Source organism: Gadus macrocephalus, chromosome 21, assembly GCF_031168955.1.
Source record: "Gadus macrocephalus chromosome 21, ASM3116895v1".
Classification (NCBI taxonomy): domain Eukaryota; kingdom Metazoa; phylum Chordata; class Actinopteri; order Gadiformes; family Gadidae; genus Gadus; species Gadus macrocephalus.
In genome coordinates, this window is record NC_082402.1 from 13,695,146 (window position 1) to 13,717,451 (window position 22,306).

At 47.2% G+C, this 22,306-nt stretch overlaps 2 protein-coding genes across 5 annotated transcripts; both read right to left on the bottom strand.

Annotated features, from left to right (window-relative positions):
- Positions 1–6: 6 nt before the first annotated feature.
- LOC132449732 (RAC-alpha serine/threonine-protein kinase-like) lies at positions 7–7,445 on the bottom strand. Of its 2 annotated transcripts, XM_060041536.1 has the most exons (14): positions 6,677–7,439; positions 5,463–5,534; positions 4,934–5,062; positions 4,643–4,754; positions 3,726–3,843; positions 3,250–3,381; positions 2,976–3,041; positions 2,758–2,826; positions 2,346–2,471; positions 1,663–1,791; positions 1,137–1,351; positions 639–726; positions 428–530; positions 7–100 (listed from the first exon to the last, which is right to left on the bottom strand). In XM_060041536.1, the coding sequence occupies exons 2-14, from the start codon at positions 5,506–5,508 to the stop codon at positions 21–23; spliced, it is 1,413 nt and encodes a 470-aa protein (XP_059897519.1). In that variant the 5' UTR covers positions 5,509–5,534; positions 6,677–7,439; the 3' UTR covers positions 7–20. The 2 variants fall into 2 exon arrangements, with proteins under 2 accessions (XP_059897519.1, XP_059897520.1); XM_060041537.1 differs by lacking the exon at positions 2,346–2,471 and having other exon boundaries at positions 5,463–7,445.
- Positions 7,446–7,781: 336 nt separating this feature from the next.
- LOC132449546 (inverted formin-2-like) lies at positions 7,782–22,126 on the bottom strand. Of its 3 annotated transcripts, none has more exons than XM_060041234.1 (25): positions 21,943–22,126; positions 21,680–21,843; positions 20,713–20,850; positions 18,966–19,227; positions 18,618–18,733; positions 17,161–17,320; positions 16,782–16,815; positions 16,432–16,573; positions 15,995–16,127; positions 15,176–15,763; positions 14,833–14,966; positions 13,956–14,017; positions 13,699–13,801; positions 13,526–13,611; positions 12,765–12,865; positions 11,935–12,005; positions 11,734–11,841; positions 11,532–11,602; positions 11,275–11,398; positions 10,682–10,846; positions 10,314–10,416; positions 9,700–10,125; positions 8,634–8,996; positions 8,268–8,339; positions 7,782–8,137 (listed from the first exon to the last, which is right to left on the bottom strand). In XM_060041234.1, the coding sequence occupies exons 3-24, from the start codon at positions 20,836–20,838 to the stop codon at positions 8,269–8,271; spliced, it is 3,549 nt and encodes a 1,182-aa protein (XP_059897217.1). In that variant the 5' UTR covers positions 20,839–20,850; positions 21,680–21,843; positions 21,943–22,126; the 3' UTR covers positions 7,782–8,137; position 8,268. The 3 variants fall into 3 exon arrangements, with proteins under 3 accessions (XP_059897217.1, XP_059897216.1, XP_059897218.1); XM_060041233.1 differs by having other exon boundaries at positions 21,686–21,843; positions 21,943–22,125; XM_060041235.1 differs by lacking the exon at positions 21,680–21,843.
- Positions 22,127–22,306: the final 180 nt, after the last annotated feature.

Here is a 22,306-nt window from a genome sequence, read left to right on the forward strand (position 1 = left end):
GTGACAGGGAGCCTGTCGCGCTAGGACGTCCCACTGGCCGTGTAGGAGAAGTGGGGGAAGCTGGGCCCGTCATCGCCATCCAACGTCTCCAGCACTCGGTCTGGTGGACGGCAGCAGAGAACCACAACAGGACAACACTCAGTACTTCGTCGTGACAGCGTTGACCATCTGTGTCAGTCAGATACAGGTCAATTGTAAATGGACTGCATTTATACAGCGCTTTCCTAACCAGTGGCTACTCAAAGCGCTTTACAATATTGCCCTTGCCAACATTCACCCATTCATGCATCCATTCTCAGACCGACGGCGGTGTCAGCCATGCAAGACGACAGCAAGCTCATCAGGAGCAGTTAGGGTGAGGAGTCTCGGCACGAACTAGCAACTAGCAAAAAGGAGAGAGGGAGAGTAGGGGAGGTTGTTTATGTACCGTGTCCGGGTGGGGTGATGGTTATGGCCTGACCGGTAAACTCCATGTCAAAATAGCGTGTGTCCATCTCTGAGGTCACCTGGGGCTTGAAGGGCGGAGTCAGCTGGTGGAAGAGGGAGGGGTTATGCAAATGAGGTGTGATGTGCTAGCGAACGCCAGCTTTTCCTCCCCTGACATTCTTGAGGAGCTGTGATGGATGCTCTCTCCATACCTTCTTGAGAAAAACCTCCTCCCACCGGACCCCCGTGAAGAACTGGTGCTTCATGACCTCCTTGGCGTCCCCGGGACCACCGCCCAGCCTGAGTTCAGAACAGGTTCAAAGGTCACCCAGTTTCACCATTAAGCAACCGATTATTGTTAGCGTAATTTCCAATTCTTACCAATGATCATTTATTTGACCAATCATTTAGGTCTATAAAATGTCCAAAATACTAGCAAACGTCAATCCAAACAATAACCCAACCCTTAGTCAAAAGTGATTACATTTGCTTGCTCTATCTGACAAGGAGCCGTGACAATTGATTAACCTATCAACGTTGCAGTCTTCTTTTGTAGCGCGACGCACACAAAAACTGCAACCGGACTGCTTTCGCAGAGCACAAAGGGCTGCATTACTTCCTGCGGGCCTCAAATCAAACAATGTAAGCTTGTAATTGAAGGCAAAATCAAACAATATTTTTCACATTTGGCTAGCACCTGGCCCTCCTACCGGGCCTTGGGGTCCTTCCTCAGCAGGCCGGCCAGGAGGCGGCGGGCGGCCTGGCTCAGCGTGGAGGGGAGGCGGACCTCCTCGGTCAGGATGAGGGAGAACAGCGCCTCGTGGTCGTGGCTGTAGAACGGCAGCCGGCCGCACATCATCTCATACATCACCACGCCCAGACCCCACCAGTCCACCGCCCGGCCGTAGTCACTGTCCTCCAACACCTGGACACACACACACACACACACACACACACACACACACACACACACACACACACACACACACACACACACACACACACACACACACACACACACACACACACACACACACAAAAGGTGTGGTCTTACTCTAAGGGGTGTGTGGTCTTACTCTAGGGTTGGTGGGCTTACTTTAGGGGGCATGGTCTTACTCCAGGGGGCGGAGTCTTACTCTAGGGGGTGTGGTCTTACTCTAGGGTTGGTGGGCTTACTTTAGGGGGCATGGTCTTACTCTAGGGGGCAGAGTCTTACTCTAGGGGGTGTGGTCTTACCTCTGGCGCTAGGTATTCAGGGGTTCCGCAGAAGGTAGTCATGGGGACGTCGTCTGTGACGCCCTCCTTACAGAGGCCGAAGTCAGTGATCTTAACATGGCCTTCTCTATCCAGCATCAGGTTCTCCAGCTGCAAGATATACATAATACACTGTTCTATGGAAAGCCAAGAAGGCCACAAACTGGTCCTAGAATGTTGCGGTAAAAGGGCTAAACCGCACGGAAACCGTACGGAATCCGTGCGGTTTGGCAGGAATTCCGTACGTTTTGGCAGGAAAACCGTACGGAAACGGAATTCCTGCCAAATCGCACAGATTCCGTACGGATTCCGTACTGATTCCGTATGGTTTCCGTGCGGTTTAGCCCTTTTACCGCGCCATTCTAGGGCCAGTTTGTGGCCTTCTTGGCTTTCCATACTGTTCTGACTGGAGCATGAAGACACACACAAACACAGGCAGACAGATCAAGAGGGAAAACGAGAGCCAGAAAGGGAGAGACAGACAGGTAGACCGGAATGCCACACCTTGAGTTTGGACAGACAGACAGAGAGACAGAGAGAGAGACAGACAGACAGACAGACAGACAGACAGACAGACAGACAGACAGACAGACAGACAGACAGACAGACAGACAGACAGACAGACAGACAGACAGACAGACAGACAGACAGACAGACAGACAGACCTTTAGGTCTCTGTAGACAACATTTTTGACAGAGTGCAGGTAGTCGAGAGCGGAGACGATCTCTGCTCCGTAGAAACGAGCTCTTTCCTCCGAGAACACGCGCTCCCTCGAGAGATGGAAAAAAAGCTGGGAGGGAGGGAGGGAGGGAGGGGGGGGGGAAGGGGGAGACAGACAGAGATACAGAGAAGGCGAAAGCGAAAGGAGACAGAAAGACTATTTTAATAAAAATGTAGGCTTCTTTTCCAAAATACAAAAGAAAGTTGTAGCATTTTCTGCTTCTGGATGAGTTGCCATGGGGACGGGCCAAAGCAAGCAGATCAGTTGAAGGAAAGAAGCTACTGCCTGCTACTGCATGCCCTCTAAGGACCAGCACAGCTATGAACTCATGGTTAAGGAATGCAGCAGTGCTAACCTCCCCTCCGTTGGCGTACTCCATGACGAAACACAGCCTGTCGTGGGTCTGGAAGGAGTACCGCAACACCTAACATCCAGAAACACATTTCATCTACTCCATATCACCGTCTGTTGTGTAGATATATGTATATATATTTAACACAAAAAATATATATATATACTGTATATATATATAATTATTTCTAAAATAAATATATCCATATAATTGATCCTCACGGTGAGGAAGGGGTGTCGCGACGTCTGCAGCACTCTGTTCTCCGTCAGTGTGTGAGCCACTTCATCCTGACAACAACAACGTAAGCAAACAACAATCACCACATTCACTGGTTTTGTTGTCACAAAATGTGTCCTCAAGTCATTAAATATTAGTCAGTATAAGTAAAACAACACTCCCCCCATGCACGCACACAACCACATACACCCACACACAAACCCACACGCACTTGCACACACACACACACACACTCACACAGTCAGGGGGTCAGGTTACCTTGGTGACGATGACCTCCTTGCGGAGGATCTTCATGGCGTAGTACCTCCCCGTGGACGTCTCCTTCACCAGGATCACCTTCCCGAACGACCCCCTCCCCAGCAGGCGCAGGTACTCAAAGTCCAGCATGGACTGGTTAACACACACACACACACACACACACACACGCACGCACGCACGCACGCACGCACGCACGCACGCACACACGCACACACACACACACACACACACACACACACGCACACACACACACACACACACACACACACACACACACACACACACACACACACACACACACACACACACACACAGACACACACACAAACACACACCAATGTATCCATATAGATATTTCATGTAAACACACATGCGTGCGCACAGATGCTTTTTAAGTAGTAGAAGAACATTTCTAATGTTAATAATAATGATGTATTCTGTCGGTTTTAGAGCGCTAGAACCAGAACGGATCGTACCACTTTGTCTCTGGGGTGGTTGAGGTGAGGCTCGCTCCGGTCCTCCTCTGCCTCCTCCTGCTCCTCTGATCTCTGCAGTTTGGCCGCCACCCCCTGGATGGAGCCCAGCCAGTCCTCCCTGACCACACACAGTAAAAGGCTCTGAGTTCAGCTGTCTAGAGAAGAGCTGTCCTGTCTGGAGAAGTCCTCAATAGATTAACTTTACCTGTACTCAATAGATTAACTTTACCTGTCCTCAATAGATTAACTTTACCTGTCCTCAATATATTAACTTTACCTGTACTCAATAGATTAACTTTACCTGTACTCAATAGATTCACGTTACCTGTCCTCAGTAGATTAACTTTACCTGTACTCAATAGATTAACTTTACCTGTACTCAATAGATTAACTTTACCTGTACTCAATAGATTCACATTACCTGTCCTCAGTAGATTAACTTTACCTGTCCTCAATAGATTAACTTTACCTGTACTCAATAGATTAACTTTACCTGTACTCAATAGATTCACTTTACCTGTCCTCAGTAGATTAACTTTACCTGTACTCACTAGATAAACTTTACCTGTCCTCAATATATTAACTTTACCTGTCCTCAGTGTATTAGCCTTACCTGTCCTTAGTGGATTAACCAAATCTGCACTCAGGTGTGTAAGGACCTTATATGTTCTCAGTAGATTAAGTTTACCTGTCCCCAGGTGTGGATTGACTTTACTATACTTGTCCTCCTTAGACTAATTTAACTGTTCTCATTAGATTAACTTTACTTGCCCTCAGTGGATTAATTGTACCAGTCCTCAGTCGATAGATTTGACCTGCACTCAGGTGTGTAAGGACCTTAAGTGTCTTCCGTGGATTGATTTGACCTGTCCTGAGGTGTGTAAGGACCTTAAGTGTCCTCAGTGGATTAATTGTACCTCTCCTCAGGTGTGTCCACGTAGAAGGTCCTTTCTATGACCGTGGTCCACTGGAGACAGCGAATCATGAAGGAGTTGGCCTTCGGTCGCTCTGTCTTCATTACCTGACATTCTAGAGGTTGGGAGGAGGAGGAGAGCGGGAGTAGATGAAGAGCATGAGAGAACTAACATATTATATGTAGATAGAATCTTTCAGAGACCAACAGTATAGATCTAAAGACAATGGACTTGAAATGTGCCTCCTTTAAGAGAACTAGAGTATTGACCTAGACTCGAGAATATAGCTCTTACGGGCAACAGAGAAGTTGTTTAGGGGGGTCACTAACTGGTCTACACCCTGTGGTCGCTCCTTGTAGCCGATGAAGGTACCGTCGCTTTTTAGGAGGAAGAACCTTGGGCGCCATGTTTTTATGTACTCTCCTGTGAGAGGGAGAAAGACAACAAACAGACAGATGAGACGGAGAGAGAGAGAGAGAGAGAGAGAGAGAGAGAGAGAGAGAGAGAGAGAGAGAGAGAGAGAGAGAGAGGGAGAGAGAGAGTGAGACAGGGACATGCTAATTTGAGTACCTATAACTGTTGTACATATTTATTTTTGCATTATCTTTTATTGTTCTTATGTGAATTTCACAATGTAAATGCAGGCATCCATATGCCAGTAAAGCTCTTTGAAATGTAATTGAATTAAGAGAGAGAGGGAGGGAGAAAGAACGATGGACTATTTCTGTAGTAATGAGTTTATTTCAGGGATAGACACGTACACAGTAGCCCAGACCATCAGACCCAAACAAACACAGGCACATACACACAAAGAGTTGTTAACCTCGTTTATGAAGCCATCCTTCCTTCACTATCGTCCCCTCAGACATCACGAGCTGCAGGCTCTATCTCCACTCTGATTGATAGGCGTAGAGGTCAGAGGTTGGCAGGATTTAATCAGAAAAAAAATCAGTTATTAATATCTGATAACTGCTAACTTGTTACTTATCTTAGCCACATTTAGAAATTCCATCAACAATTCTCTCTTTTTCAACAAGTACTGTGTTATTTAATCATTTCTTAATTGATTATTTCTTAATTGAATTGACAATCCTATTAATCAGCAATATTTATGTCCTTCTGTCTGAACTCGGTTGGTAGATCAATGTTGGCTATTCCTGGCGTCTGAGAGGGATTCAGAGACAACTGTTACATCATGTAACTGCCCAAGGGACAGCTAACACATTTAATCATCCATTCAATCACATACTTCCATTTCCGGACGCTCAAAATAACAGTTTTTATTCTGCCCGTAACCAAGCAACAATCACACTTCCTGTGTCACTGCAGACAGCATGAACAGAGTATTAAAGTCTGTAATTATGGAAAGCTACTATTATAAATATGCATTCATCTCAATGTTATCTACATCACTGGTTCCAAACCTGTTTGGGGCTAAGGGACGGTGCCATTAACTTTATCATTTTTTTTGCAATTCATCTCACAGTGAAATCATCAAAATCCAACAGGTAATTTTCTGAATGGTGAAAAAGATATGTGTTGAAATGAAACATAGCTTTCATTGTTTGGAATAATTGATGATTAATAAAGCTAATCTTAACAATTAACAATTACTTGTTAAACAAGAACAAAATTCAATATCACTTTCACTAAAGCCGGTCAGTAACAAGATAAAGGAACAATAACAGATGGAGGGATGATAGAGGAGACAGAACAATGGAGATTATAAAGAGACAGAATGAGGGAGATTAAAGAGGAGAGACAGAATGATGGAGGGATGATAGAGGAGAGACAGGTTGATTGAGATTATAGAGGAGGGACAGAATGATGGAGAGATGATATAGGAGAGGATAAAATGATGGCGATGATAGAGGAGAGACAGAATGATGGAGAGATGATAAAGACAGAACGATGGAGAGATGATGGAGAGACAGAATGGAGGGATGAAGGAGGAGACATCGTCACTACAAGATCACCGGCCTTTCACTCGGCACTGCCCCTGAATATGATGTCGACAGGTGAGAGAAATTAGTTTACCTGTGTATAGAAGAGTGAGGTCAGAGGTCAGGTCCCAGCAGTAGGACAGTAAAATATCCACCTCAAGGCGAGCCAGTGAAACACTCCTTCAACTACTCACAGGTGGTTAGGGTCAGTCCTCCCCTCTCTCGCCCCCTCCCTGCACCATGGTGTCTGCAAGGTCCTAGCTCCTTCCTGGGTCCGGGAAGGGCCCTGAACTCGTGGGTCATAGAAATATCATAGAGTAGTCCAAGTTTGATAAAACCATTACCAGCTCTCCAATGCTATTCTCTTATTTTTTCTTCTTTCCTACCCCTTCTCTCCCCCCTCCTCTATCCTTTCATTTATGTGCTCTTCCCTCCCTTCTCCTCGACTTTCTCCCTTGCTCCTCTCTTCTCTGGTCAAACTTCCCTCCCTCCATACCTCTCCTCTCCTCCTCTTCGCTCTCCTCCGCACCTATCCTTTCATCCAATTGCCCCAGGCGATGGCCTCCGTGTCAACAACGGCAGCAAGATGGCTTCCATCACCTCAGGCTCGCGGCCGGTCTGCTCTGGGGGTTAACGCGGTGTTGGTGGCATCACGTTGGCCTTCTCCAGAGGTTAATGCTGTTTGTGACCATCAGAAGTATCTTCTCCCTGGGGGTTAATGTTGTGTTTGTGACCATAAGAAAGGTTTTCGCTGCAGGTTAACGCTGCATCGGTGACGTCACAAAGGCCTTCTGGAGAGGTTAATGTTGTGTTTGTGGGCATCATGGAGGGTGTTAAGTGCAGGTTAATGCTGTGTTTGTGACCATCAGAAGGAACCAAGGCTGTGATTTCCCGTTAGAGAACGCTTCGGGCTGACGTAAGCGCTGCAGCCTGGAAAATGATTCCCTTCCTCTCAACCGTTAACTTGAAATACTAGTGAAAAAAATACAACTGAAAAGAGAGCAGGGTAAGTAGAAATGCATGAGTGATTAATTATTCAAATACAAACTATACTCGCCCCTGAAGACCCTTAATGACCTGTGTATTATATATATTTACTGCATATTGCAGTGCACATATGACTATGTTATTTGACTATCCATATCCATACATTTCTTTGATAGGATTATACTGATAAAGATGACTATCGTACACCAGGGTTACTTTACACGTTTATTTTACATTTTAAAAAACATTAATCACATGGAAGGTTCTACATCACAGCCCGCCAAAAATAATTCAGAAATTAATATAAAATGATATATAGGCTATGTATATATATGTTCTTAAATATAATAAAATAATTTTGTCAATTTGAAAAAATAGTTTCTTTCTTGTGCTGTCAGTTCTCTATTGACACTTTAATTCCAATTTCATATCGGAGTTTAAAATCATGACATTGATTACCAATAACAATCAGGTTATTGTGTGGGTCCAAAATTGGGGGACAGTGGGTGTAGTATGGGGAGGGTGGGGTCTTGTGGGGACTTCTGGGTCATTTTTTTTTTAAGATCAACTGGTGAGAGAAAGGAGAGAAGAAGTCAAAACATTAGCAGACCCTTCACGTCCAAACAGAATGATAGCGGACACACAGCAAGACAGAAGAGTCAGAGGCTACACGAGACGGGAGTCAGACGGGAACTCACCTCACTGTTGAGGGCAGATGTTTTTGGCCTTGCCGTGTGCGGATCTCCCCTCTGGAACCGAGGAAGTCGAAACTGTGTTTTCAGAGAAGCACACCGATCCAGTCAGAGATGCAGCAGTACACCAGACCACCAGACCACATTAAGGCCCAATCCCATTTCTACCCCTTACCCCTCCCCCTTGTTTTGAAGGGGGAAGGGGGAAGGGGGAAGGGGGAAGGGGGAAGGGGAAGGGGAAGGGGAAGGGGAAGGGGAAGGGGAGGGGTAAGGGGAAGGGGTAAGGGGTAGAAATGGGATTGGGCCTAAAGATACCAACCGTTCCCACTAGGACACCCGGCCCTCGATTCTTAAACACACCCATTATCTCACCCGTGTCTTTGCCTGGCTCGGCTCCGCCCTCTGATCCCCCTCCGCTGGGCACGGGGTCCTCCAGACCGGCCCCTTCCCCCTCCTCGCCCGCCCCCTCCAGCGCGGCGTTGGTGTTGTTTGGACGCTCCGCGCCTCCCTCCTCCCTGACCCGCCAGTCAGGAGAGGACGTGATCAGGGGCCTGGGCTCCGCGGTGAGCGGGGGGGTGGCGGGCGGAGACGGGAAAGAACTCTCAAGAACGGGGAGGTCAGAGAAACTGAGGACCACCGTGGATCCGTAGAGCCGGTCCTCCTTTGTGTTGGGGGAAGATTGTTGTGGTTCTGGGAGGCCTGCCGGTTCTGGAGCTCCTGGAAGATGTGGTGGTTCTACAAGTTGTGGAGGACGTGGAGGCATGCAGATGTGAGGACCATAGACACTAATGCTACCACTAATAATACTAGTGTGACTACGACCACCACTAATAATACTAGTGTGACTAGAACCACCACTAATAATACTAGTGTGAGTACCACTAATAATACTAGTGTGACTACGACCACCACTAATAATACTAGTGTGACCACCACTAATAATACTAGTGTGACTACGACCACCACTAATAATACTAGTGTGACTACGACCACCACTAATAATACTAGTGTGAGTACCACTCATAATACTAGTGTGACTACGACCACCACTAATAATACTAGTGTGAGTACCACTCATAATACTAGTGTGACTACGACCACCACTAATAATACTAGTGTGACTACGACCACCACTCATAATACTAGTGTGACTACGACCACCACTCATAATACTAGTGTGAGTACCACTCATAATACTAGTGTGACTACGACCACCACTAATAATACTAGTGTGAGTACCACTCATAATACTAGTGTGACTACGACCACCACTAATAATACTAGTGTGAGTACCACTAATAATACTAGTGTGACTACGACCACCACTAATAATACTAGTGTGAGTACCACTCATAATACTAGTGTGACTACGACCACCACTCATAATACGCCACACTTTATTTATTTACACTTTATTATCACAGGTAGCAGGTCTTACCAGGCTGCCCGCTGTCCTCGGTGGTGCCAGCAGGGGGCAGTGTGTCTGAGTCAGGGGCCAGTGTGTATGCGTCAGGGGCCAGTGTGTCTGAGTCAGGAGCCAGTGTGTATGCGTCAGGGGCCAGTGTGTCTGGGTCAGGGGCCAGTGTGTATGCGTCAGGGGCCAGTGTGTCTGGGTCAGGGGCCAGTGTGTCTGGGTCAGGGGCCAGTGTGTTTGGGTCAGGGGCCAGTGTGTCTGGGTCAGGGGCCAGTGTGTTTGGGTCAGGGGCCAGTGTGTCTGGGTCAGGGGCCAGTGTGTTTGCGTCAGGGGGGAGTGTGTCTGCGTCGGGGCGGGATCTGCTCTTCTTGAGACAGAAGCCTTTCCTGATGTCCGCCAGCAGGTTGTCTATGATGCAGCCTTCCTCCTGTACCGCCACAGTCTTCCTCACTGCAGAACGGGGAAAACAGGCCACTACTGCATTGGTACTATGGCAACAGTGCACCCTCGGTGCATACTACATCCATACCATACAGCATATGGATGAGGGATAGGTGGATGAATAAATGAATGGATGGATGCTTACTAATAAATAGCAGTGCATTGTAATAAGGACCATGAGCCTTTTTAACACTCACAGCGCTTTCCATCCTCCCCTTTGGGTCGTTTGCTCTCCTCCTCCTGCTGCTGCTTGCGCCGCCGCTCCACCTTCACAGCCTGCTCCCTGCGGCTGTGGTTCTCCTGAGGGGATAGAAAAACATTGATAGATTTAAAAAATAAAAAAAAAACGTATAGAAGAACTTATATATATATATGTATCTACGCATACGTCTATAAACTTATATGGCATAGATAGAAATTAAAAAATAAACGTATAATTCATCTTTCAGATTGGCTGGAGAGAGTTGAATTACCTTTCTGATTGGCTATAGAATATTTAATGAACTCTCATTGGCTGTAGAGTTTTTAATTAATTAGCTCTCTGATTGGCTGTAGACTGAGTCACCTTGTAGGCTTTGATGAAGAGCGCTCTGAAGGCTTTGAGGGTGTTGAAGACGTCCTGCAGGTCCAGCCTGGAGGGGTCTTCACAGAGGTACACCGCCAGCGTCCTCTTCTCTTCCTCGATGGACGTGAACATCTCCTGTAGCTTCTTGCAGCCGGCCAGGTTGTCCTGAAACCACAGAGGACATGTGAGAGCCTCACCATAACCACACCCTCAATACAGACCCTCACCATAACCACACCCTCAGTACAGACCCTCACCATAACCACACCCTCAGTACAGACCCTCACCATAACCACACCCTCAGTACAGGCCCTCACCATAACCACACCCTCAATACAGACCCTCACCATAACCACACCCTCAGTACAGACCCTCACCATAACCACACCCTCAGTACAGACCCTCACCATAACCACACCCTCAGTACAGACCCTCACCATAACCACACCTTTAATACAGACCCTCACCATAACCACACCCTCAATACAGACCCTCACCATAACCACACCCTCAGTACAGACCCTCACCATAACCACACCCTCAGTACAGACCCTCACCATAACCACAGAGAAAGAGGGCGCTGCCGTCGGTACCTTGATGGCCGAGAGGTAGTTCTCCTTCAGGTCCTCCGCAGAGGAAGCCTCCACCTTCTTCTGTGTGTTCTCCAGGAACCTGATGAGGGTGACGGCCTCCGACTGGATAGACTCCAGGGGCACCCTGAAACACACACACAGCTCACACCGTCAGCGGGCACCTGCGACCAAAAGTTAACATCTGAATTTGAATTCCTAATTCTTTAATTGGCCATTTCAGAGTTGAATTTTTCCGAGAGGCCGATTCAGTCTCCTACCCAGCGGCCTTGTCACAGATATCCAGATCCTCTGGTAACTTCAGCAGGTCCGGATGGTTCTTCTCAGCCTCCTGTAGGTCAAAAAGAAAAGCGGATCAAACCAGACCAACGGTCTGAGGGAGGCTACTGAGACCGGTTGGGTCTCAGTAGCCTCCTGTGCTGCGCCCTGTTCCCGGTAGGTCCAGTCGGTCCAGTAGGGTACCTCTATCATGTGGTGGAGCAGGGTGATCCGTGACCCCGTGGCTTTGGTCTCCGTCAACTTGAGCAGAGTGCTGATCTTAAACCCTTCTGCGTTCCCTGTATGGCTGCCCTGAGGGGGAGGGAGGGGGAAGAGATAGATTCATTCATTCATTCATTCAGAATGAGGCTTATCTGGTCTGTTGTTTGTTGTGAAGAAGCTTACATAGTTGAGAAAGTTCCCGATGTCGAGGGTAAGTTTACAGAAACTGGGCAGGCGTGGGCTGTTCTTAAGGCCTTGAGACAAAATAACACAATATTACACAGATGTAAATACATCAATGCACAATAATACACAATCGTACACATAAGATGTGTACTATTTTACACTATTGTACTATTGTACACTAGATGTGTACTACTTTACAAATCTAATTAATAGTAAAATGTGTGCATAAAAAAGTAGTGTGTAATCTCATGAAATCTTAATCCAACACTCAAATGTATATGTGATTCTGTTTTGTTACGTCATTTTAAACTCATTTTATTTCTTGTTGTGTAGTATAGACATTTTTATTGGACTTCATTATTTGTAACCCACATCAGAAGATTCACAATGCCTGTACCCCGATCACAAAATGTGGTAATTGTGCTTCATAAAATGATTTACACACGGCTAATTAGACTAAAATTCACATTTTATGCACAAAACTTTGAACGCAATGAAGAAACCACTTGCAGATATGAATTGTACGTACCGGATCGCACAAAAGATTTGTTATTTTTTAGCTAATCGTTTGTGAATCACATATCATTAGTATGCAGCCGCATTATACTGATTAGATGTGGCAAACATTCTACAAAATTCTACAAGAATTTATTAATTAGTCTTGTGGATATCATTTTACGCAGCACAATTAACAAATATTTGTGAATGGAGGTATATGCATTGTGAATCTTCTTCTGTGGGTTACAAATATTAAAGTCTAATTAAAAACATCCATCGTGTCCTAAGCATGTGAATAGCATGTCGCTAGCAAGCAGAGTGGGACTGACTCTTGCAGGCTTGCTCCACCAGCTGGGCTTTGGGCATCAAACTCTCCAACACAACGCTGGTCTCCTCGCTCAGCAGCATGCAATCTATACGCAGCGTGTAGCTACACACACACACACACACACACACACACACACACACACACACACACACACACACACACACACACACACACACACACACACACACACACACACACACACACGGTTATGGCAGTTACAGTACAATCAGGGCGATTTAGACCAGATCTTGCCCCTCAGGACAACGGGGTATCAAACTTGCTGAGCGCTGAGTGCAATAGCCAATTCAAAAAAGTCTTGAAAGTGACACGAGAGAATCCAAATGACCTAAAACCCATGTTACTAATGTCACTCCTAATGGCTAAAGCTGTGATATTTGTTTACTATTGTCAACTTTGAAAACACGTTAAAAATCATGTATTGTGCTGTATGGTTTTAAAGATCTACTTGAGATTACTCATTTCCAACTCTCTATAGAAAATCACAAAAAAAAATCCGATTTATAGATTATAACCATCAATGTTATTATCATTTATGTTAACATCCATGGTTTACCAACACCTCCCGCTTGGTTAAGAGAGTATAGCGAGAGTTTCTGTTGTGGAGTTGCCTGGAGTTGTTTATCATCTACCTTCATTTAAAAATTGTATACTATTTTCTAAATCATGCAGTCTGTCCCCAGCATTGGGTAATATTCAGGTAATCAATAGGACAGATTTAGTTAAGATATATGGGTGCAGTACCATGGGACAGCCAGCAGGAGGAGATAAAAGCGGTCGACGTCAGCCAGCTTGTCTGGTTCTCCTTCATAGGAGCGCAGGTTTTCCACCTGAAAGAGAGGTTTTCATACAACAGCTTCAACTGTAGAGTAGACTCTATAGACTCAGTCTACGCATTTAGAGTCCCACCCACTCACCTCGTGTTTCTCTGGGAGCAGTTTCAGCAGCTGTTTCAGCGTTTCAACGTTAAACTTGGAGCCGTCTCCTCTCTGGATCATTGCCACAAACTCCTCATGGGAACTGTAGTCCAACAGCAAAACACCATCAGAATGATGTTAATTAGTGATTCCACTGAGCATTGATGGAAACACTCATCTTCAGGGAAACATATGATATTACAATTACAAGATTACAAAAAAACATCCCCAATGTTTGTTTGAGTGCGTTTGTTTACCATCGGAATTGCTTCAGGAAGATGTTGAGGTTCAGATTTTTTTTACCGTCGATGAAAGAAATCTGAGAAGAGACGAAAAATAACATTTCTTTCAATTAACATTCTTCATTAATCCATTATGTAAATAACAAACAACTCTAGCTATATAAAGACCGCTCCCGTACTAAGGTATTCACAGAGTATCTATGGATACCTTGTTATTTTAGCGTTTGTCTGATCCTATTATTTCTGATTGGTAATGCCTATATATCGCTGCGGTCGATGGTCAAAAGATTTCAATTTGGGGGATATATACATATCCACTGTAAGCAGGTCTCGAAAAGGTTTTGGTGACAACATTTATTTCGGGGCCGCTATAATGTCCGGTCAGAGACAAAAACGTTGGCATGGCCACCCCACAAAGTCTGTCAAGGTAGATTTTGCTTTACAGTGAGAAAGTGAGTCAGCATTAGAAGGAAGCAGAAACTTGCCATGCACATAGAGGCCACCCACCTGAACACGTGTATAAAATGTGTGTGTGTCAAAAGCTAAGAAATGTGGTCACAGCGCAAATTGGAAATTTTGGAAAAAAATGCTAAGCTAATTGCTAATGCTCAACTTCCATTGCAAGTCGCGTAAGAAGGAGGCCGGAACTTGAAACTTTAAAAGAACATAACCCTCCCTCGACACGTGTGCATAGTTTGTGTGTCTCTCTGTTTAAATGACTGTGCCTGTCTCAAAAAAGAACTGTACCATACAACTAATGCGTGATCCATCCTGAAAATTTCAACTGTGCACCAATCAACGCGGGCACTGCCCACATTCACCACGGCCCAGTGTATAATGCGGCTTACAGAAAAAGAAAAAATGGTATCGGTACATGTCCAGTTAAAGGCACCTCCTTGGGCTTGGCCGGGGGCCCGGTGGCTTTAGCCGGGCCGTCGGTCTTCGGCAGAGCGAACAGCTCCTCGATGCTGGTGTAGTTGGGCTCCAGGGGTCCGGATGAAGCAGAGGTCCACATGGAGTGACCCTCTGGGGTCACGCAGAGGGGAGAGGGAGAAGGTTAGCAGCACCCCCAACCACCACGTGTTCTGCTTTCTTATTGTTTACATTCACAACCCCGGAACAACTCAGAATTGACGATCGCCTGATGGATCATCGAGGGGTCATTTGGTGGAAGATATGCCACACACGAACACACACACACACACACACACACACACACACACATAAGCACTGACCTAAGATGGTCATTTTCTGCCAGTTGAGTTTCTTCATGCGCTGGGTGGGGCAGCGACCAGGGGGGGGGGACTTAATGTAAGCTCTGCCAAGCCCTCGAGAAACATTGGCTTCAATCATTCCACCAGGAGGAGGAGGAGGAGGAGGAGCTCCAAAGGGAAGAGGAGGAGGTGGAGGAGGAGGTGGACCGCCTCCAACGCCAGGGGGAAGTGGAGGAGGTGGAGGAGGACCTCCTCCAACGCCAGGGGGAAGTGGAGGAGGTGGAGGAGGACCTCCTCCAACGCCAGGGGGAAGTGGAGGAGGTGGAGGAGGAGGAGGTGGAGGAGGACCTCCTAAACACGGAGGCAGAGGTGGGGGAGGAGGAGGTGGAGGAGGACCTCCTAAACACGGAGGCAGTGGTGGGGGAGGAGGAGGTGGAGGAGGTGATAGATTAGTGGTTTGGGATAGGTCAGAAAGGCTGTCCATCAATACAGTCTGGACCGCCATGTCAGTGGTCGGGAGCCTCCGATTGGGGGAGACAGGGGGAGGCAGGGCCTTTGAGGGAAGGAACCTAGATAAGAGCTGCTCCGCGGATTCCTCTGGGATCTGATCTGAAATACAGAAACACAGAAACACAGAAACACACACACACACACACACACACACACACCTCATTAAACTACAGTGTCAGTCATTAAACATATCTGCAGACACCGGTCGATAAGGAGAAGGGAGAGGGTAAGCATGGCAGAGTATGGGGACATTGGGGATCGATCTCAGAACCGTTCGGCAGAAATTGGAACACCCTTAAAAACGTCCCTATGAAAGTCAGAGCACGCTACCATCCTGGGACAGCAGCATGGCTCGGTCCACCAGGGTCTCCAGGACCCCCCAGACGTCTGTCCTGTTTGGAGACACCAGCAGCAGAGCCTGAAGGACTGACAGCAGGTGGAGCGATGCCGGGGTGCTGCTCACCTGCCACCAGCAGGGGGAGACAAACACAATGCATGGAGAGATGGAGAGGTGATGGAGGAGAGGCAGAATGATGGAGAGGTGATGGAGATACAGAATGATGGAGAGGTGATGGAGGAGAGACAGAATGATGGAGAGAAAATGGAGGAGAGACAGAATGATGGAGGAGAGACAGAATGATCAAGAGATGATGGAAAAGAGACAGAATGACGGTGACATGATAAAGGAGACAGAATGATGAGAGATGATTTAGAGGAGACAGAGTGATGGAGAGGTGATAGGGGGAGGAGGAAGAGGAAGAGCATACTCTGGTAAAGAGGCTGGTGAAGACGTCTTGGTGGCTGCTCATGTTGATGCCACCATACATCTCCATCATGTCATCCTCGTCCTCTGCCAGCGAGTTCTCAAACGTTTCGCACTGGTGGTTCAGATTCATGTCATCCATATCCCTGCAGAGGACACAGACAGACAGACAGACAGACAGACAGACAGACAGACAGACAGACAGACAGACAGACAGACAGACAGACAGACAGACAGACAAGACGGACAGATAATAGGATAGACAGACCAAGAGAAAGATGCACGGTCAGAATGAGGTTAAACAGTGACAGTCAATTTTTTAATTCTTCTGGTGGAGTTGGGCGTGTTCTGTACCTTAGTCGGGGCAGTAGGTCAAGCAGCTGCAGACCTGGAAGAGAAGTAACAACAACATAAAAGATAGTACTTTGTAGATAATACTGAACTCATAGACTGTAGACTAAAACGACAATTGCACAATGCAACGGGGGACAGTTAGTGCTCCTGCTAACTCTTGGTCTTTAACCGTTTGTTTTTACTGTTATTCTATTTACTACTGAGTTTTTCTCTTCACTGTGAATTGGTATGCTATTGGAAAAACTTGAATTTCCTTTGGGATCAATAAAGTATTCTTCCATCCATCTATCGACTCATATCTCTATCCATCCGTCCATCCCCTATCAACCAGTGCTGAGTATGGGCTACATCCATTGTGATCAATAATATTGATAGTGACCTATGAACTCCTTGCGCAGCTTGTCCCTCTTGCGGAGGTCGTCCAGGCCGTGAAGCAGCGTGTTCACCATGCCCATGAGGGTCTCCAAGTAGTCCACGTTGTCCGTGGCGTGGAGCTCGTTCATGATCACGCTGAACCGATACTGCTGCTTCTTCAGGCTCTGGGAGGGAGACACAAGCTGGGGTCAAAACCAACAACCACCAGACTCTAGACCCTACAACCACCAGGGTCTAGACCCTACAACCACCAGGGTCTAGACCCTACAACCACCAGGGTCTAGACCCTACAACCACCAGGGTCTAGACCAGGGGTCACCACCGCAGCGCCTGCGGGCACCAGGTCGCCCGCTAGCACCCTATGAGGCGTCCGCAGGCCTGTTCTAAACATAGCACAACTCATTCTTGAACAACTCTTTCCCACCTTTTTTAAGTCATTGTTGATCATTATTGTGAGAAATCATTAACATGATCAGTGTCTTCACGTAGATATGTGAATAGATACTATCATTAATCATTAATAATAATATATAACTAAAGGCAAACTGAGCAAATTTGTTATTTCAGAAGTGTATCAAACTCGGTGCCCTTCGTATGACTCAGTACCCATGAAGTAGCTCTCAGGTTCAAAAAGGTTGGGGACCCCTGGTCTAGACCCTACAACCACCAGGGTCTTAACCCTACAACCACCAGGGTCTAGACCCAACAACCACCAGGGTCTAGACCCAACAACCACCAGGGTCTAGACCCTACAACCACCAGGGTCTTAACCCTACAACCACCAGGGTCTTAACCCTACAACCACCAGGGTCTTAACCCTACAACCACCAGGGTCTTAACCCTATAACCACCAGGGTCTTAACCCTACAACCACCAGGGTCTAGACCCAACAACCACCAGGGTCTAGACACCATAACCACCAGGGTTGTCACGACCCAACTGGAGCCAGGGTCTAGACCCGCCAACCATCATAATCTTAACCCCCACACCACCTTGCGTCCAACCCCCACAAACATAAAACCACCATTGTCTGAACCCCGCAACCACCTTGGTCTAGATCCCACAACCACAAGGGTCCAGAACCAACAACCACAAAGGTCTAGACCCAACAACCACAAAGGGAACCACAGATATCTAGAGCCGACTACCACCAGGATCTAGACCCTACAACCACAAAGGATCTAGACCCCACAACCACCAGGGTGTAGACCCCACAACAACAGGGTCAAGACTCTACTGAAACCAGGGTCTAGATCCGCCAACCATCAAAGTCTTCACCCCACAACCACCTTGGGTCCAAGACCCCAGGGTCTAGACCCCACAACTATCAGGGTCTAGACCCCACAACCACCAGGGTCTAATGTTATGCATGTGCTTCCCCTCACATTGTTTTAATGGAATGAACATCTCCCAGAAGTGAAGAGCAGGAAGACACGTTGAGACAGTAAGGCAGTGAGTCACCTTGTAGTGCTCCAGGGCATCGACGGTCTGCTGGTGTCCACTGAGTTTATACAGCGTGATGCACGACAGCAGCCTAAACACCTCCATCTTCACCATCATGTTAGACGTGTCCAGAGCTGACAGAGAGACACATTGACACAGCAGGTGAGATCGACAGACAGGTCAGGGAGAGGGGAGAGACAGGCAGACAGACACCAACAGACAAACAGCCAAGTAGAGACAGACAGACCTCTTCTTCTTTCAAGCAAAGCACCTGCTACAAAGATCATTGACACTATGGCTGATAATATACAACACAGCACACAACCCTATTTTGATATCTTCCATCCCAGGCGGTGGCCCCCTCACCCTGGGCCAGCGTCCGAACGTATCCCTGGTTGTCCAGCATGAAGTCAAGGCCAGTCTTGGAATTCATGACGGCGCGCACGCAAGCCACGCACTTCAGCTGGAGCAGGGCGTCGGTGATGTGCAGGCACCCCCGCCCGGACACTCGCTCCAAGGCCTCCAGCAGCAGGTCCAGCCCGCGCAGCTCCAGGAACTGCACCCTCCAGGCCGTGGTGCTGGACTGCAGGCGCCTCAGCAGCCCCGAGTAGTTGGTCACCGTCGGGACCTGCGCAGGTCAAAGGTTGAAAGGTCACTGAGCCTGGTTCTGCTGGTCAGATTTAAAGGGATACTTCCTGGTGCTTTGATTGAACCATTGTAACCGCCTCTACAGTAATGGTTTCACCAAAACATCCGTAGCCAATATAGTTTGGCAACATTACTTCCTTGTTCCAATGAAATGGGATGACATAAAAAAAGGGAAATATAGCACTTTCGTCTTTTGGAAATGTGCGTGGTCATTAGTAAAGACTTTGTTGACAACAAAACAGTAATCGCGTACTTCACAAAATGTCTAATAACAAAGGCAAAAGAGCTATCTGGCTATTGTTGTACATTTAAGAGGAATCGGCATAACAAAGTCAATATATCTTCAAAGGGCGTTTTATTAAAGCCAGGAGAGAAGTCTTGTGATAGTTTCAAATCTTTCATACCTTCATACCTGACATTTCATGGGTTATTGATGGTATTTCTGTGAAAGCTGAGCTGGTGGTGATAGAAGGTATTGTAGGATGTATGACATTGTCTCTTCTGCAGTGCTGTGTCTCCAAGTCTTGCTGGGTGCAAACAATACTTATGGCCCATAGAATAATGAATAGATAGGAAAAAAGTGCCCTTCTTCTATGGCTTCTTGATGGAGTGTGCTGAACACGGAGCTGATGTGCGGGCGATGGGGGCAGACAGGCAGTTCAAGGCGGCCTGTGGCTAATAAACTGCATTATGAAAACCGCAATAATAAACTGCGAGGGCAGAAGTCATCTCAAGATAAAGTTGTATGTGCCAATGTTTTCATGATGCAATCAAAGACCCAGCGAGAAACATGACGGACAGTCTCTGGCAAGAGGTGAATGGAGAAGACAGCCCTGCGTCTGTGACAGGATGTGGTGTCAGCATATACACCCCCTTGTGAATGGATTCACTGGAACTTTGTCTGCGAAATGAAATAGATCTCCGGGAAGCTGTTTTACAATGATTCACAGGTCATGGCCGGGCCATGTCCTGGGAGAGCATCCTAGACACAAACGTACATTACAAAAAGCGAACTCTCAATATATATTTCCTCAGCATATACACCCCTTCCCAGGGACAATATGGCTGGAATTAAGTTACTCCGAAAAATCGTTATGTTAATAATTTATTGCATTTATATTGCATTTATATAGTGCTTTTCTAGGTACCCAAAGCGGTTTACATATGAAGTATGTGGGTCTGTGTGTTGGGGTGTGTGTGTGTGTGTGTGTGTGGGGGGGGGGGGGTATGGCTCCTCATCCACTTCCCCTCAAAAGATCTGCACTCATTTAGCCTCTTGAATGTCTGGTTAAAGAGTTGAGTCCCATTGTGACATTAGATTGCACACGCCACGCCACTCATGGAAACAGAAAGAGGAGCAGGTGTATTTTTGACGGAATGGAAAATCATGCATTCACTATTTTTCCGCTATAGTTTCAAATGAAAGAAGGGGGGGAGGGGAAGGGGGGTTGGTGGGGGAGGTTACCTGGAGCAGTCGGATGCAGAGCTCTGGGTCTGCATCCTCCAGGTTGGCGTCCAGCTGGGCGTCGGCGTCTGAACCGCTGCTGGTCACCAGATCCTTCGCCGTCCCCCATTTAGCCCTGGCGGCCATCGGTACTGGAGTCTGAGACACAGAGAGAGAGAGAGAGAGAGAGAGAGAGAGAGAGAGAGAGAGAGAGAGAGAGAGAGAGAGAGAGAGAGAGAGAGAGAGAGAGAGAGAGAGAGAGAGAGAGAGAGAGAGAGAGAGAGAGAGAGAGAGCTGGGGACAGAACAGAGGTAGGTGGACCAGATCGGAGAAGGAGGGAGATCAAATTTGGGAGGTGAGGAAAGGAAAGGAGTCAGGAGAAGAGGAGAGGACATGAGGAGAGAAGAGGGGAGCGGAGAGCAGGGAGAGAAGTGGAAAGAGGAGGGAAAGGAAAATAGGAGAGATTAGGTCAGTAGGGAGGGCCGGCGATCGGCATAGGCGAGCTAGGCGACCGCCTAGGGCGACAAATGCGTTGGGGGCGCCCTCTGGTGGCGCCCTTAATTAAAAAATATATCAATTAAAATATACGACGCGAACGGAGAAGCGAGGGGGCGCGGGAGCAATTGTCAGGGCGGCCCGAAACCGTCAGCGTAGCACCCCCCCCCCCCCCCCCCCCCCCCCCCCCCCCCCGCTCGCAAGACCTGTCCAAGTTGATTTCGAGTCGCCTAGGGCTCCGAAACGGCCAGCGCCGGCTCAGCAGAGGGGGTGGAAAGAGGAGAAGAGGGAGTATTCTTTCACCGCACATTAATTAGCGTCAGTGAATTCATACCAGCGGTTGTTTCTATAGCAACAATGTAAATGTCATGTAAAAGTTATGGTCGGTTAATGGTCAGAGAAGCTGGCTTAGGAGAATAGGAAAATTATTTACATTCATAAATCCAAAAAATTGTTTTTGAATAAATATATTATATAAGATAATAACCTTTACCCGCACTTTTAAATTTATCGTTGTTTTATGTGACTGTTGAGCAAATCGCTGCCGTGGTTTTAAGAGGCAGCTGCGGGCTGTTTGGTACCAGGGGCCAGCAGACTCCCTCCTCCTCTTCCTTCTCCTCCTCCACCACAGATAGTCGATGCAATCTGCCTTAAGATCTAAATAAATAAACACATTTCCCACTCAAAAGTTTGAGGGGACGGCCAGCCCGAACAGCTGATCTGATCTAGAAAGGTTATTATGTTTGCTTCACTTACCGTTAAAGGTGACGCGTTGCGGCTGACACGTTATTGGAACTCTTTCAACTCCAAGGAGCGACCATCAGTTTAAAACTTTTTGAGAGTGGAAGAGACTTTTTCTGAATACTTGGCGAGCGGAGAAAACCCCGCCTGCACAGTTGTGCTGAGTCGGACAGGGCGGGTCACTCGCTCCTGAACTCGAGAATCACTGGTGGGAGAGGATCCTGAACCTACCGTTATTCCTGTCAGCCGAAACGCCATTTCCGGTCTGTAACTTTCTTTACAGTTAACGTCTCAAGTTAGATGGGGAGAGAAATCAGAGAATACTGTACATACATCCCTATCAATTGATCTCAATAAGATATTGCTTGAACAATGCCAA

Coding starts and splice junctions, on each gene's coding strand:
- LOC132449732 (XM_060041536.1), bottom strand. CDS start 5,508: ATGTCTGAGGGGACGATAGTGAAGGAAGGATGGCTTCATAAACGAG. Junction 3,844..4,642: donor GTGGACACACCTGAGGAGAG/GTACAATTAATC, acceptor GTGTGTGGTCAG/GGAGGACTGGCTGGGCTCCA. Junction 2,827..2,975: donor CGCGACACCCCTTCCTCACC/GTGAGGATCAAT, acceptor TCTGGATGTTAG/GTGTTGCGGTACTCCTTCCA.
- LOC132449546 (XM_060041235.1), bottom strand. CDS start 20,838: ATGGCCGCCAGGGCTAAATGGGGGACGGCGAAGGATCTGGTGACCAGC. Junction 12,006..12,764: donor GGTGGAGCAAGCCTGCAAGA/GTCAGTCCCACT, acceptor TTTTGTCTCAAG/GCCTTAAGAACAGCCCACGC. Junction 10,417..10,681: donor TCTTCATCAAAGCCTACAAG/GTGACTCAGTCT, acceptor CTATCCCCTCAG/GAGAACCACAGCCGCAGGGA.